Here is a 13,860-nt window from a genome sequence, read left to right as displayed (position 1 = left end):
AAGTATCTCTTCATAAGATATTAATATATATATCAATTACAGGGGGAAAACAAAGCAATTTTACAGTGGAGAAACCTGCCAGATGTTGTCCTAAGTGTCAAACACCACTAAATAATTGTCATATACCATCAGATTTAATGCAGTGAGAACATGGCATCACTTCTGTGACATTCTGGCCAAAAATATATAGGCTGAGTCTAATTATGAAAAAATAACAGACAAACCCAAATTGAAGGCCATGCTACAAAAAGATCAGCCTAAATCTTCAAAAATGCTAGTCATGAAAGTCAAGGAAAGGCAGAGTACACACTCCAGATCAAAGAAGACTAAAGGGATGCGGCAGCTAAATATAATATGTGATCCTGAGTTTGGACCCTTGTATTATAAAGAAAACTATCAGGACAGTTGGCCAAATTTGAATGGGGTTCTCAGACAAAAGGAAAAAAGCAGTTCTTCATACTATTTTTACAGCTTTTCTATAACATCAAAATGGCTTCAGAATTATAAGTCTAAAAACTTTTAATTTTATCAACAAAAATAAGTTTCTCTTATTTTTAATAATAATAATAAAACCTAGATTTTTTTAACCCCCCCTAAACAGCCAGAAGATTTGGCAATACCACCTGTTCTAGTCCATTCAGGCTGCCATAACAAAATACCATAAACTGCATTAACTGTGAAGCTTATAAACAACAGAAATTTATTTCCATTGGCTGGAAGTCCAGGGTCCAGATGCAGGCAGACAGCACCTTCCTGTTGTATCCTCACTAGGTGGAAGGGGTAAAGAATCTCTCCAGGACCTTTTTTATAAAAGGGCACTAACCATATTCGTGAGGGCTTCACCCTCATGACCTAATCCCTGCCAAAGCCCCCACCTCCTAATACCTTGGAGGGGAGGGGTTAGGATTCCAACATATGAACTTGGGAGACCACATTCAGACCACAGTGCCAGCACCACCACACATCAGTTACTTACTGCCATGAACAAACAGTAACGGCCCTTCAGGAGGGACGTGCGACCCACTGTTTTCCAGTCTCCAACCAGCCCACTTATTCAGTGAATGTCCTTGTAAGCATTCTGGTCTGTGACTTCTGATTTAGATTTTTACATATCAAACTTCACTCTATTTAGGTCTGAAAGCTTCAACAAGTTTCTTTACTAGAATTAAACCACCCTACTAGATGGGTACCCTAGATGGGCTTCCCTGGGGGCTCAGAATCCTCCTGCCCATGCAGGAGTCATAGGAGACGCAGGTTTGATCCCTGACTTCGGAAGATCCCCTGGAGAAGGAAATGGCAACCCACTCCAGTATTCTTGCCTGGGGAATCCCATGGACAGAGGAGCCTGGCAAAGAGCTGGACATGACTTATAAATAAACAACAACTTTATAAATACTTCTCTCCTAACACATACTGAAATTTATATCATGAATTAAGTCTTGGACCTTCCTCTTAATGAAATCAAAATTTAGGAACAGTTCTCAAGACAGAACCTGGAGAAGGAAATGGCAACCCCACTCCAGTATTCTTGCCTGGGGAATCCCATGGACAGAGAGAGAAGCCTGGCAGGCTACAGTCCATGGGGCTGCAAGAGTCGGATATGACTTAGCAACTAAACCACCATCTCAAGACAGAATTTCATAGCCTTGACCTTTAAACCAAACTAAAGAAAGAGTAGAAAACAAAAAGGGAGACAGTGGGGTAGGGGGATGTCTGCTTTCTTTGCCAAATCTGAAACCCTGGTACTATTTCACAACCAATATGCCCTTTTCTCTCTTTTTTATTTTGTGACACTGAAACATATATCATCTTTCTTCTGACAATGCATTCTTCAATAAAAAACACTTCCTTTTTGCTTTCTAATGTTTCTCAGTAAGAATCAAGACAATGATAATAATCTGTCTCAAACTGCTGAGTGTGAATGTGAAGGAAAGGGTTTCGGCATTAGACATACAGGAGGTACCTGACCGACACTAACTAAAATTACACTTGGAGTTGCTCGTTCAGGAACTTGACCAACATGGGATTCAAACAGGAAAAGAAATCAGAGTTAGTGGGGTCTTTTGCAAACCCTCTTCCCTCATTCAAAAACTACTTTTTTCTTCTATGAATATGACAGCACAGTCAGAGTCATAGGGAGTCCAGATGGAGGACAGTTAAAACTGCACCCCGAGCCCGCTTTGATAGCTACATATTCTAACAAACATTCACCACCACTGTACAAAGTAAGAGGAGGCCAGCTCTCAGGAGACCCTGGCTGTGGCACACATGTTATCTTTCAGCAGGTGGAACCCGTTCAGAGCCAGAAAGGCCTGGAGGATGAAGAGACGGCACCTTGGGCAGTCTTGCCAGAAGCCACTGGGTTTCATCCCAGCCTGACCCAGAAAAATCTTATGGAAGAGAACGAGAGGCCCACCAGCTCTCTGATCTGCTGTCAACCAGCTGCGGCCGGAGACTGCCAAAGTGCTGCAATGACTAGGCAGCGCCCTGCGGAGCCGTCTGGGAGGGGATTACCAGCCTGATCCTCTGCTCTTTGGAGCCAGAAATGACTCAAACTTCACAAACAGCCGGGGCCTGCCAGGGAGGGTGACAATGAGCGCTGGAGAGGGTTTTCTCCCCCTGGTTGGTGTCTCTTCCCCCCTTCTCGCTGTGGTGGCAGATTCTGGACAGTGTGCAGCCTGTGAGGTAATCTGAATTCCTTGGCAACTGGCAAGTACCTGAATTCTTTCAAAACCACAGGAATCCAGCAGAGAAAAGGTAAATATCCCTGTGGAGCCAGTGTTAATTAGCAAGGAAGGCTACTGAAGAAGGAACTGGGGGTGGGGGAGGAAGGCAGAGGCATTTCAAATGCTTTGGGATCTTTTCTCAATGTCCACTGAATAATATGGCTGAGGCAGAAGAGCGGCGGTCCCCAACTTGGGCCTTGTCAGGGTCCCCTCCTCCCAGGCCAGAGCGTGGGTGGAACTCTCCTGGTTCCCTGGATGGACACTTTCATTTCCCCCCAGTGGCCAGCGCTACCTATCTTTGGGTCACCAGACAGCACATTTGGTTTTCAACTCAATTTGGTTTTAGGTTTGTTTTTTTTTTCAACTTTTTATTTTTCTTGTTTCAGTGAAAATTTGGCTATTAGCTTTGCCTCCAAAAGGGCCTCGTCAAATCATTTAGACCACATACTGGATCCACCTAAAACTGTAAAATCCAGGACAAAGTCTTTTTGGATTCCACTTCTGACAGGAAAAAGAACCTACACCATTTTGGTAGAGAACAGCACCCCTCTCTGGAAACCTGAGTGTCCCCTGCTGGTGCAAAACAGCAGCAACACACACGTGAAACTCACAAGAAGGAAGGGGCAAAATGCTGGACTCAAATACCACTAACACAGTTTTTTTTTAAGTCTCAATAATTGGCTCACATATAAGAAAACGATCAGAGTTTTTCTACTTCCTATGTAAACAAAGCAAGGACAAATCAAATGATTTATCTAGAAAGAACCTACTTTGGGTCTTTTTCTTTAGCAAATTTAAGAATGTAAAGAATTTACACAAAATTCTTTTTTCACAGAACTGTCTTGTAAAAAGAACTTAATCTTTCTGTCACTTAAACATGAATTTTGAGGCCCCAAATGGAAGTGATAAGGGATAAAATCATTCTTTTCTAAAGAAGGAAACCAATTACATTGCCACTGGTTCTGTCTCTTTAGGAAAGATTATGGTTTTCCTTGCTGAGCCTCCAAGTAAAATGGTCTAGTGATCTCATCCCGAACTGATTATCTTCAGTAATGTCTATTTAAAACACACGTGACCCAAGATTACTAGAGGCTGCAGAGCTGGAGACGCTGTAGACTATTGTTGAATGTAATGACACAGTCAAACGGCTTCTGAGGATTAAAAAGCAGCAGATGAATGCCAAGATACACAGCGGTTAAGACACAGGGACTTAGGCACATGGAAGCTATTGTGCAGAGCACATGCACCCTCCCAGGACTAACAGCCTATCATAGTGAACCATTGTAAGGATTTTACATTCGCCTATACTTTCAGGTAAAATAAGCCAAAGCCTTGAAAATTCATATTTTTTTGTTCAATTTAATCCAAATTTTTACAAAGTTGTTTTCCAAATTATTCCGAGGAAGAGCATCCATTTTTAAAATACACATATATATACTCAGTTCCAGCTGGAGGCAAGAGACAAGAGTTACTCAGTTCAGTGGTTTCTGACTTCCAACACACACCCAACAGTCAAAGCACTTGCAGGTCTGTAGTAAACTCTATAATAAACATCATTACTGCTCTCATTTCATGTCTGAATGACTGAGACTTAAAATGACACCAAATTTTACCAATAGAGAGGGTGTTAATATTGTGGGTGAAATACCTTTGGAATAATATGCAAAACATAGTGCACTGAGATCCTGGAAAACAGTGAGCATATTCTGAGGTCTTCTCCCCATTCAAGAAATCCAGTCTAGACTAGATATTCAGTGCTGATCCTCACGTTCTATGTGACTCCTCCCCCAACTACCAAAGAACAAGAATGTCAGAACATGAAGGTTGTTTTGTGTGGCTATGGGTGTCCACCCAGGTCATCTTATCCTAATTCGGCAACAAGCACAATAAATGACATTTAATAGAAATATAATGGTGGACATTAACAGCTGGTTTAAAATGCACAAATATAGGCTCTCATGAGCCCTCTAAGCAAAACAGAAGGAGGTCCAGTTTACTACATTACCATATGTCAAATGGATGGCCAATGCGGGTTTGCAGTAGGACTCAGGGAAGCCGGCTGGGGCTCTGTAACAACCTGCGAGGGTGAGATGCGGAGGGAAGGGGGAGGGAGGCTCAAAAGGGAGGGGACATACGTATGCCTATGGCTGATTCATGCTGATGTTTGGCAGAAACCCACACAAGACTATAAAGCAATTATCCTTCAATTAAAAGTAAATAAATGTTAAAAATAAAAGAAGTCCAGTTTAGAACTTACAATTGCAGGGGGGAAGAGACAGCTAGGGAGTTTGGGATGGACATATACATGCTACTATATTTAAAGTGAATAACCAACGGGGACCTACTATAGGACATGAAACTCTGCTCAACATTAGGTGGCAGCCTGGATGGGAGGCGAGTTTTAGGGAGAAGGAGTTCCTTTGCTGTTCACCTGCAATTATCACAATATTGTTAAACAGCTATACTCCAATACAAAATAAAAAGTTAAAAAAAAAAAGAAGTCCAGTTTATGGCAGAACATAATCAGTTCCTGAGAAGGGTATAGGAGACAAGTTGAATGAGGATGAGTGGAGGTGAAGAAGCTCATGACACAGGAGGGAAGCTCAGACATCTCAAACTACAAAAGGGACCCTCAGCACTTTATACACTAAGGGGCCCATTTCACTGTCTTCTCATTCTAGGTAATATACTCAGCTTTTATCCTTAGACATCAAAATCTGAGAGCACAAGTGTCTCAAAACACTACAGAAAACTTTTCCAGGAAAATCTGATTAGAGTTAGCAGTTTGTGCCCAGATACCTGGTTCAGCCCTTTATCTAAAAACTGAGAAATGTTTTAGTTTTTCTCCCGCTCAATTTTCAAGGAACCAGAGATCAGAATTAGGGTGCTTCAGTAGCCATCAGTGTTCCCAGGATTTAAACTCAAAAATCTTAGTAAAGAACATAGCCGGGCTTATAAATGCTGTCAGTGCCATCTAGAGGTAAAGGGAAGACATGGCTCAAGCAGCTAGAATCCAGTTAACTGTGCTCACCCTCTGAATCCAGTCACAGGATGTATCAAAAATGTCTGAGTCTAAAAAATATTCAAAATATGATTCTAAAAGAACAGTTCAGAATATAGTAATATATGTCAAAACACCAATAATTATTCAAGGTAATTATTCACCAATTCTTTTATTCAAAGTATTTCTCATCTTTGAAGTACATTTTCTAAAACACAGAAACATATATAGGCCATGCTTTTTACAGATGCAAACCACCTCCTAAAGTACTACGCTATATAAGGAACTTCAGAGCAAGCTACTTGGGAAAAAAAAAAGTATATATATATATGTACGTATTAGTTTTGTAGGAGAAAAGAACACAAACACCTCAAATTTATATCCTTATTTTAAATAATTTAAGGAGTCTAAAATAGCACTGTCACCTGTAAAATTTTATGTATATGGGAAGTGAAACTTCAAATTAAGTTGAACTTTATTTTGTAAGTCACACTACCTTAAAACCTACAAAGTACCTCAAGAAAAACAGAAATATATGTGCGTGTGTGTGTGTGTGTGTATAAAATCCCTAAAAATATATTAAAGACTTGTAAATTAAAAAAAAAAGTGGCTAATGCCCCTTTCTTAAATACAAGAGGTCATAAAACAGCTCAAGCCTTCAGCTCTGGAGTCAGATCCAGGGGTTTAAATTCCCTCTCCAGTATCAACCAGTTGGAGACGTGAAGGAAGTGACTTCAAGTTTCCTTAACTCTCTAAGCCTCAGTTCCTTCAACTACAAAATTACCTTGACTTTAAGGTTGTTGTGAGCATTACAATAAATGTCTGGTATATAACAGCTATATACATGTGGGTTATTTTTTTTTCCTCTCTAGACCATTTGTGAAGCACAGTGGCCTGAGAATCTTCCACCTTATTACCACCGCATGAAAGCACAATGTGATCCTGGATCCCAGCTGGGAAAGGTAAGTGTGTACATATACAGGCTTATTCGCGTGCATGGATATGCAGGTGAGACTGTGAAGGAAAGTAAGACCGATTTCTGTAATCTGAAGCTCATCTGCGGACACTCCTATTTTCCTGAGTTGGATACAACAGGAACAATGACCTGACCTTAATACGCTCTTCAATGGGTCAACTCACATTAACAACACCCTACACCCAAGGGTCTCTTACCTAGCTAGTCCTTCTTCATAGAGATAGATGACAAGAGGGTCATAGGAAGTCACCAGCACATAGAGGCGCACATCAAATTTGAAATCTAGAAAAAAAAAATCAGGGTGCAAAGGGAAAAACTAAGCTCTTGGTTTTCTGTTACAGAACTGAACAGGACAACTGTAGCAAAGAAACAGGAAAGAAAGAACAGTCCTCTCCCCCATGAAACATTCACTGCCCACACACCTTACCTTTGAGGATAAATAATAATTATACCACATAAACATATATATAGTTTCCATACGTATTTGTTACTATTATAACAATAGAAAACACTGTGTTTTATTATCTCAAAATCATCTTCAAAATAATCCCATGAGGTAGGTAAGAAACCAGCTTCATCTCTGGAGTCACAGTTGCCAAGCATTTCACACTAGCTTAATAAACACTTACTAGAGAAGACTATAAAAATGTTAAAAAAAAAAAAAAGTTAGTGAGATCTAGCCCAATCCAGTCAAAGGCTTAATCACAACTCACCATCTATGAGCAGGGGGTTGTTAATATAACGGGAGACCAGGATGTTCTCTTCCAGGGAAATCTGGTTTGGCTGTTGAGCAAAGAGAAAAATGAAAGGTAGAAATGCAAAGGAAACCTAACTTAGTGTAAAGAAGTGAAGTTTTTAACCTTTGAGAAATGATAATATGGAAAACTAAAACTTTAAGAAAAGTTTTCCTCTAAGCTACCCATATATTAGTTGGCCATATAATATACCACTTCCATAAACACTGTGAGAAACCAGTTATGGGGGGGGTGGGGCGCAGATTTACACAGCACCTCTCACATAATAAACAGAATCTAAACAGCTTTAAAGATTTTTATACATGATAGTAAATACTTACATACCAAGAAAACAAAAGTTACTTAAAAAAATAAAAACTTGCATTCTCCCAGATGTAAATAAAGCACATTGGATATTTTAAAATACCACCATTATTCTTACAGGAAGGCTTTCATCAAGTTACTTAGAGAAATTACAGATCTTTCTACAAAGGATTCTGGCATTTTCCCCATGAAATGGGACAGATGTTTGTTTCATTGATTCACTTAATAGTGCTTACTGTGCCACTGTAGGTAAAGATTGAACTAGATCTCTTAAAGACTTTTTTCAATGAAAAAGAACTGCCTATACAATAAATAATGACGAGTATTGATGGGAGCTGCATAAGGCACTGGGGATACAGTGATGAAGGAAACAGGTGCGATCCCTGCCCTCACAGAGCCCAAGCCCTACTCCCAAGGAGTCTGCTGTCTGGGGAGAGGGAGAGCAAAACACAGAATTTACAAGAACGCAAGGCAGCACGTCCACAAGTGAGATGTGAGGTTGCCCAGCGGAAATGCAGACCTGCCAGGAGGACCAGCCAGGGAAGGCTGGTTCAGATGAGTAGGTTCAGAAGGGAGTGTTGAAAGCTAGCAAGCACACGGTGGAAAGGGAAGGAGGCCGGCGGGGAAAGACAAAGCCCAGGTAGAAAGGAGAGTGGGCAGATTCAGCGACCTGGGGCTAAAAGATTCAATTGGGAAATAATGAAAAATATGGTTAGATAATTAGAAAGGAAGACCCCACTGGCAAAGGGATTTAGACCCCTGGTAAGAGGAATTCAGATTGAACATAGTGGGAAACAGGAAATTACTGTAAATTCTTGATTAAAGATCTGGAACAGAACAACTCCAAGTGAGATGAAGACAGAAAAATCAGATGTCAGTCACTACAATCCGTACAGGACAAAAGGACTCCAAAAGGAAAGCGTCTCTAATGATAACTGTGATGATAACAGCTATAGGAGCAGCAACAGACACACTATTAACATTAGCAGGAAAAAAAAATTTAATGAACGTACCAAACATCTGAGATGTGCCCACATTGCTCTTATCCTTCACAAGTATTATTTCATTTAATCATCATCCAACACCCACACGGTAAGTATAACACCATCCAAATATTACAGATGAGGGGCGAGTCAGAGAGGCTTAGGAAACTGCTCAAAGTCACATAGCTAAGAGGTGATAGAGCACCATTTGAACCCAGACAGTCTGCCTCAGAAACTTAGTTCTTAAGCACTATTATCACCTTTTCTCCCCAAGTTCTGACCTAAAATAACTGTCCCCCCAGTTCAAAAGTTTGTCTTTATAAAAATGTATTTGTTATCCACAGTACTACAGGTTGTTTTTTTTTTTTTTTTAAAGGATAATTTTGTGATCCCGGGGTGAAGATGATAAGATTTCCCTCTCATTTCCCACTGCTGCCATCTCACTCAGAACACAACTTCACAAGCCATTTCTACGCGTCATACGGCCACTACAACATCACTACTGATTCATGCTGTGGCTCTGGTCACCCACACCATTTCCTGATCAGATTCTCACAAGGACTATCTCTATTTTGAGTCAGCTTCGGGAGTAAGAACTGATGCAATCACAGTACAAAGCAGCAAGCTACAGGCTGTGTTCCAAACCTAAAAGCAAACAATCACAGCTCTTTTTCTACTAAGTAACACCTACAGGCTACAACAGATACTCGACCACCCAACCTGACCACCCAGCTTTCCTCGGAACCAGAGACAACACTGCTAATGGCCTTCACTCTATGGCACTCTGTCTAATGTCCACGCTCATCTCCTCTCTTTCCTTCCTCATCATATCCATTTGTCCTTTGAGTTATGCAGAACATAATCTCTTACACTGTTCAGATAACTTGTTCAATGGTCTATACCTCTCATTTCTGTCTGCATCAGGAATTAAACTATAAGTTCACAGAAGAATGGTTTTGAATACAGTTCTTTTTTTTTTTTTTGTATACTATAATATGCAGATAAGCAACTAATGAAAGCTCTCTGATATCTTCAAGCCTTTTTGATATTTTCATCCAAATATCTTCTTGATATTTTCATCCATCCCCAGTTAACTCATTTTAAATGATGTAAATTCGAAGCTCAAATTGCCCTCCTAAGTATGCTAAAGCAAGAATCTGAATTGTCGGGAAACACATCCATTTTTCTAATTCGACTTTAAAGCTCATGGTATCTGTTAAGTTATTGTAAGATAGAAGGGTACAGGGGTCAAGAGGGTATGCTCTGGAATCATCTAGGCCTCAGTTAAAATCTTCACTTACTAAGGAAGGAACAATAATGACCTTTTAGGATTCTCATAAAAAAGACTAAGTGAGATTGTATTTGGGAGGTACAGTGGTAGGCACATAGTAAATGCTCAAGAAATATCAGTTATTATTATTACTGCAAACTCAATAGTATCTGTGTAGTTCCATTTACAAAGTGCCACAATTCAACAGCATTCCTCACAGCATGCCATATACCACTCATATGATTCAGTGCACTCAATTATAATGAAGAGACTTAGGAGACAATCCCTATTCCTACAATAAAGAGTCGTACGAATTAGCAGATGAGCCCTACTCCGCAGGCAGGCTGGCACCTGGCACACAGCAGGGACGTCCTAAATACCTGTTGAACAGTGAGACCTGTGAGCATATGGAGAGCGTATGAGCAGACATAAACAAGAGAGCTGTGGAGAATTATATTCACAAACAGAGGGGTGAACAGTGACCTAAATGCTCTCCCAACCCTAATTCTCCTGATACTTCAAAATTTCAGAGAAGATATGCATATCGTATTTACCAAGGATAACGTGTGAGACAAGGATGACTAAGCTTGATTTCCATAATCAAATCCATACCTTAATCGGAGAACACCAGATCTTTTCCCTCCTTGATTTGAATATACTAAATTGGGAAAATATGGCATTTAGTCACGGTTACTGAAGGAGCTGGAGCAAACTCGACTCTGCTCCTTTATGCTGTGTTTCCAGAGTTAAACAGCCCAGCACTGAGACCCGCCAAGACGCTCCCACCTGTAGGAGCTCACACCTCTCTCTTCAGTGTTACATGCAAGGAATGCTTTTCCTATCCTTTATCCTATTCTCGTAATGGCAAAAGTGGCTATTTGCAGATATTTTCCAAAAGGTTATGACTATTACAGGGAACTTTTAATGAGAGGCCCTTCTTGCTCCAGTGGGAAGACAGGGGAAGGTGTTTTTACTTGGCCCTCACACCTAACCCCACCCCACCACGCCTCACCCACTCACACTAGTGGGGCTCACAGACCCTCCAGCAGAGCCCTCCCTCTCCATTCCCCTCGAGTCTAAAAGGAGAGCAGGCAGCAGCCTTGGAAAGAGTTACTTCATCCAGTTGGCTAATGGGTCGTATATTCCATGGGAAAGGATCCAGGTACGGAACAGAGGAGATGGTGAGGCTGTGTGTGTGTGTGTGTGTGTGTGTGTGTAGGTATGGAACAGAGGAGATGGTGAGGCCGTGTTGGGGGGGGGGGGAGGGCGGTGGGGGGAGGGAGAGGAGCGTATTAACTGTATGGTTTGTAGGTCTGGGGAAGATGTGATAAAATTCCAGATCTGGAGAAAAATTGGGAATATTTTCCCATTACGTCCACATGCTGCCAGCTCCCCTGGTGCTTGCTGGCATCTCCCCAGGCTTCTGTCTGGCACCTCCACCAAAGACCTCAAAGAATCAGACTCATTCCAAAGCTTCACTGAGGGAGAGGGGGCAGGCAAAGGGTCCCGCCAAGTACTTTGATCTCTGCAGGGGGTCTCCAGGGAGTTAACCCAGGGAGAGGTGGGAGGCAGGAGGAGAGTCTGCCAAACGCACATTCTCTAAAGACTTGTCACCCCCTTTATGAGACAGGGAAGAGTCAGGGCACGGGGTTCTCAGCCCCACCAAGGAAAGTTTAACTTTTCTATTCTTTATGATGCTGATTTTAAAATAACAAATCACTAGGGCAAAAGAGCATTCCAAGAGAAAAGAGTCCCAGATGAGCTGGGAATAGATCCTATTCTTTTTGACTCATGTCTAAGAAAATAAAAAGCAAACTTGTACCACAGTTGACTTTCAATAGCAATTCCATTTGGCAGCTCAAACCCAAACCCAAACGAGGGCCATCTATGAGATTCAAACAACACTGGAGCTCCTGGCACGGAGCTGGAGGAAAAGCTATTGGACAGGAGCCTTCACACTGAGGTCAGAACAGAAACAAGAAAAGAGAAATCTGTGGCATATGACCGGGGCCTTCTGTCCACAAGAGACCCAGGGCAGAAGGCCTCCGGAGTGACCCAGGGGCAGGGAGCCTTGTAGCTGGGCCTGGGGCTGCACAGTTACTGCATCAGAATCACATCCTGTATTTCTCCAGCCTAAAAGGTCTGGCTATCAGTGTTTACTGTACAGTTTTTAGTCCAGACTGAATCTGAGGACTTTCCCACGTGAGAGACCCCTCAGAAAATCAGTTTTTGCACGCATAGAAAATAGCTCAGATCACGTGCAGAGAAAGAGAATTGGGAAACTTGAGATGGTGTACTGACTGCACACACATCCATCTCCTGCTCTCCTCCCTTCCAGGGCCCCACTAGAAGGACAGAGAAGATATTTTTAAAGGAATGAAATGATAAATAACAAAGCCAGGAAACAGTTAAAGGAACCAACAAAAGACCAAAGGTTTAAGGAAATCCTGAAAGATGGAAAGCAGATGGGAACAGGTTGAGAAAACAGCAGCCCCATATCACAGAGGGGAGAGTGATCTTCCCAAGAAGGCATCTGAGAAGTTCCAAACTGGCAGTGAACACACACATGGAGAGCAGGAGGGAGCCAAGGGACAAGAATCGGATAATTAGTTAACAAACGGTGTTTAAAACACTGTGGCCAAGAGGCCTTCAACAACCGCAGCTCAGCCCTCAGAACGAAACCTAATGGGAGGACGTCTGTGTGCGTGGGCACAGGGATCTGACAGAGGAGGGGAACTCTGCAACCCCCTGGCAGACACAAAAAGGAAAAAACAGCGGAAGGGCAGCACCGCCCCAGAGGGAAATCGCTAAACTCCTCTGTTGAAGCCTCGCGTCCCGGGAAACAAACTCACCCAGAAGGACAATGCAGATAGTGGAGTGAGGTTTATTACGCCGGCGGGCCCAAGGCAGAGTCTCCTCTTAGCCAAGGACCCCGATCAGTTTTTGTGAAAACCTTATAAACCCTAAGTGTACTTGCTCAAACCTACCTCCCCAAGTTCTCTGAAATTAGTATGAACAAAGGAAAAGAAAGATACAATCAAAGTTAACCCATGATTCGTATGCCTTAAACTCAAGATTCGTATGCCTTAAGCCTAGGTCGTTAACAGTGGACAATTATCAATAGGCCTGTGGTCATACCCCGATAAGCATATTAGAATTTATGATTCTATTCGGTTACACAGATAATTAGGGTATTCGTTTAGGCGATGGAGAGTCTAGGTACGAGCCCTAGGGCTCTTCCATCTAGGGGGTCTGGCTTTCCAGTTAGTATGTCATTTCCATAGATACTGGGCATAGAGCTCAAAGTCCACAGTCTGGCCCAAGATGGAGTCCTGCTTTCAAGATGGAGCCTGTTCTGTCTGTTTCCTCCTTCACTTCCTTTAAATCCACAATCATGCCAGGCCTGTTTTGGCAAGGGAGAGGGAAGAGGCAACGATCCTCACCCACGTCAACCTACGGTGTGGACTGACAGTCAATACGCCTTGCCCTTGCCACAAGGCTCAGTCGCCCTCCTGTCCAGGGAATCGGTCCTACACAATGGCAGGGGAGACCCAGGGGGCTGTCAATTTCTATCAGTCTAGTCTTCCATTCATTAGTATGACTCAACACTGAAAGTCACTAAAATTGAGAAAACCCAATAGCAAGAGAAAAAAAAGGGCCCAAGAAAAGTCATGGAACGAAACAGAACTTTAAAAAGCTTTCAATTCGTATGGTCAGAAAGACCAGCTGGCAAACTGCATCTATTAAGCAATAACAAGATGATATCCAGAAAAAAAAAAAATCGGAAAATAAGACTTTGTGTGCATTATGAGAGCCAATATAGAAATACAGTAGATGGAATGAATG

At 42.0% G+C, this 13,860-nt stretch overlaps 1 protein-coding gene across 1 annotated transcript in view; it reads right to left on the bottom strand.

Moving 5' to 3' along the window:
• Positions 1-13,860, bottom strand: part of TTLL5 (tubulin tyrosine ligase like 5) — a 307,681-nt gene that overhangs the window by 264,333 nt on the left and 29,488 nt on the right. Inside the window, exons 7-8 of the mRNA XM_052646434.1 lie at positions 7,417-7,486; positions 6,901-6,985 (exon numbers count right to left, since the gene is read on the bottom strand). Coding sequence (XP_052502394.1) covers positions 6,901-6,985; positions 7,417-7,486 — 155 coding nt within the window. The remainder of the gene's footprint in view (positions 1-6,900; positions 6,986-7,416; positions 7,487-13,860) is intronic.

The sequence above is a fragment of the Budorcas taxicolor genome, chromosome 10 (genome assembly GCF_023091745.1).
Source record: "Budorcas taxicolor isolate Tak-1 chromosome 10, Takin1.1, whole genome shotgun sequence".
Taxonomy (NCBI): domain Eukaryota; kingdom Metazoa; phylum Chordata; class Mammalia; order Artiodactyla; family Bovidae; genus Budorcas; species Budorcas taxicolor.
This window is presented reverse-complemented; position numbering and strand designations above follow the sequence as displayed.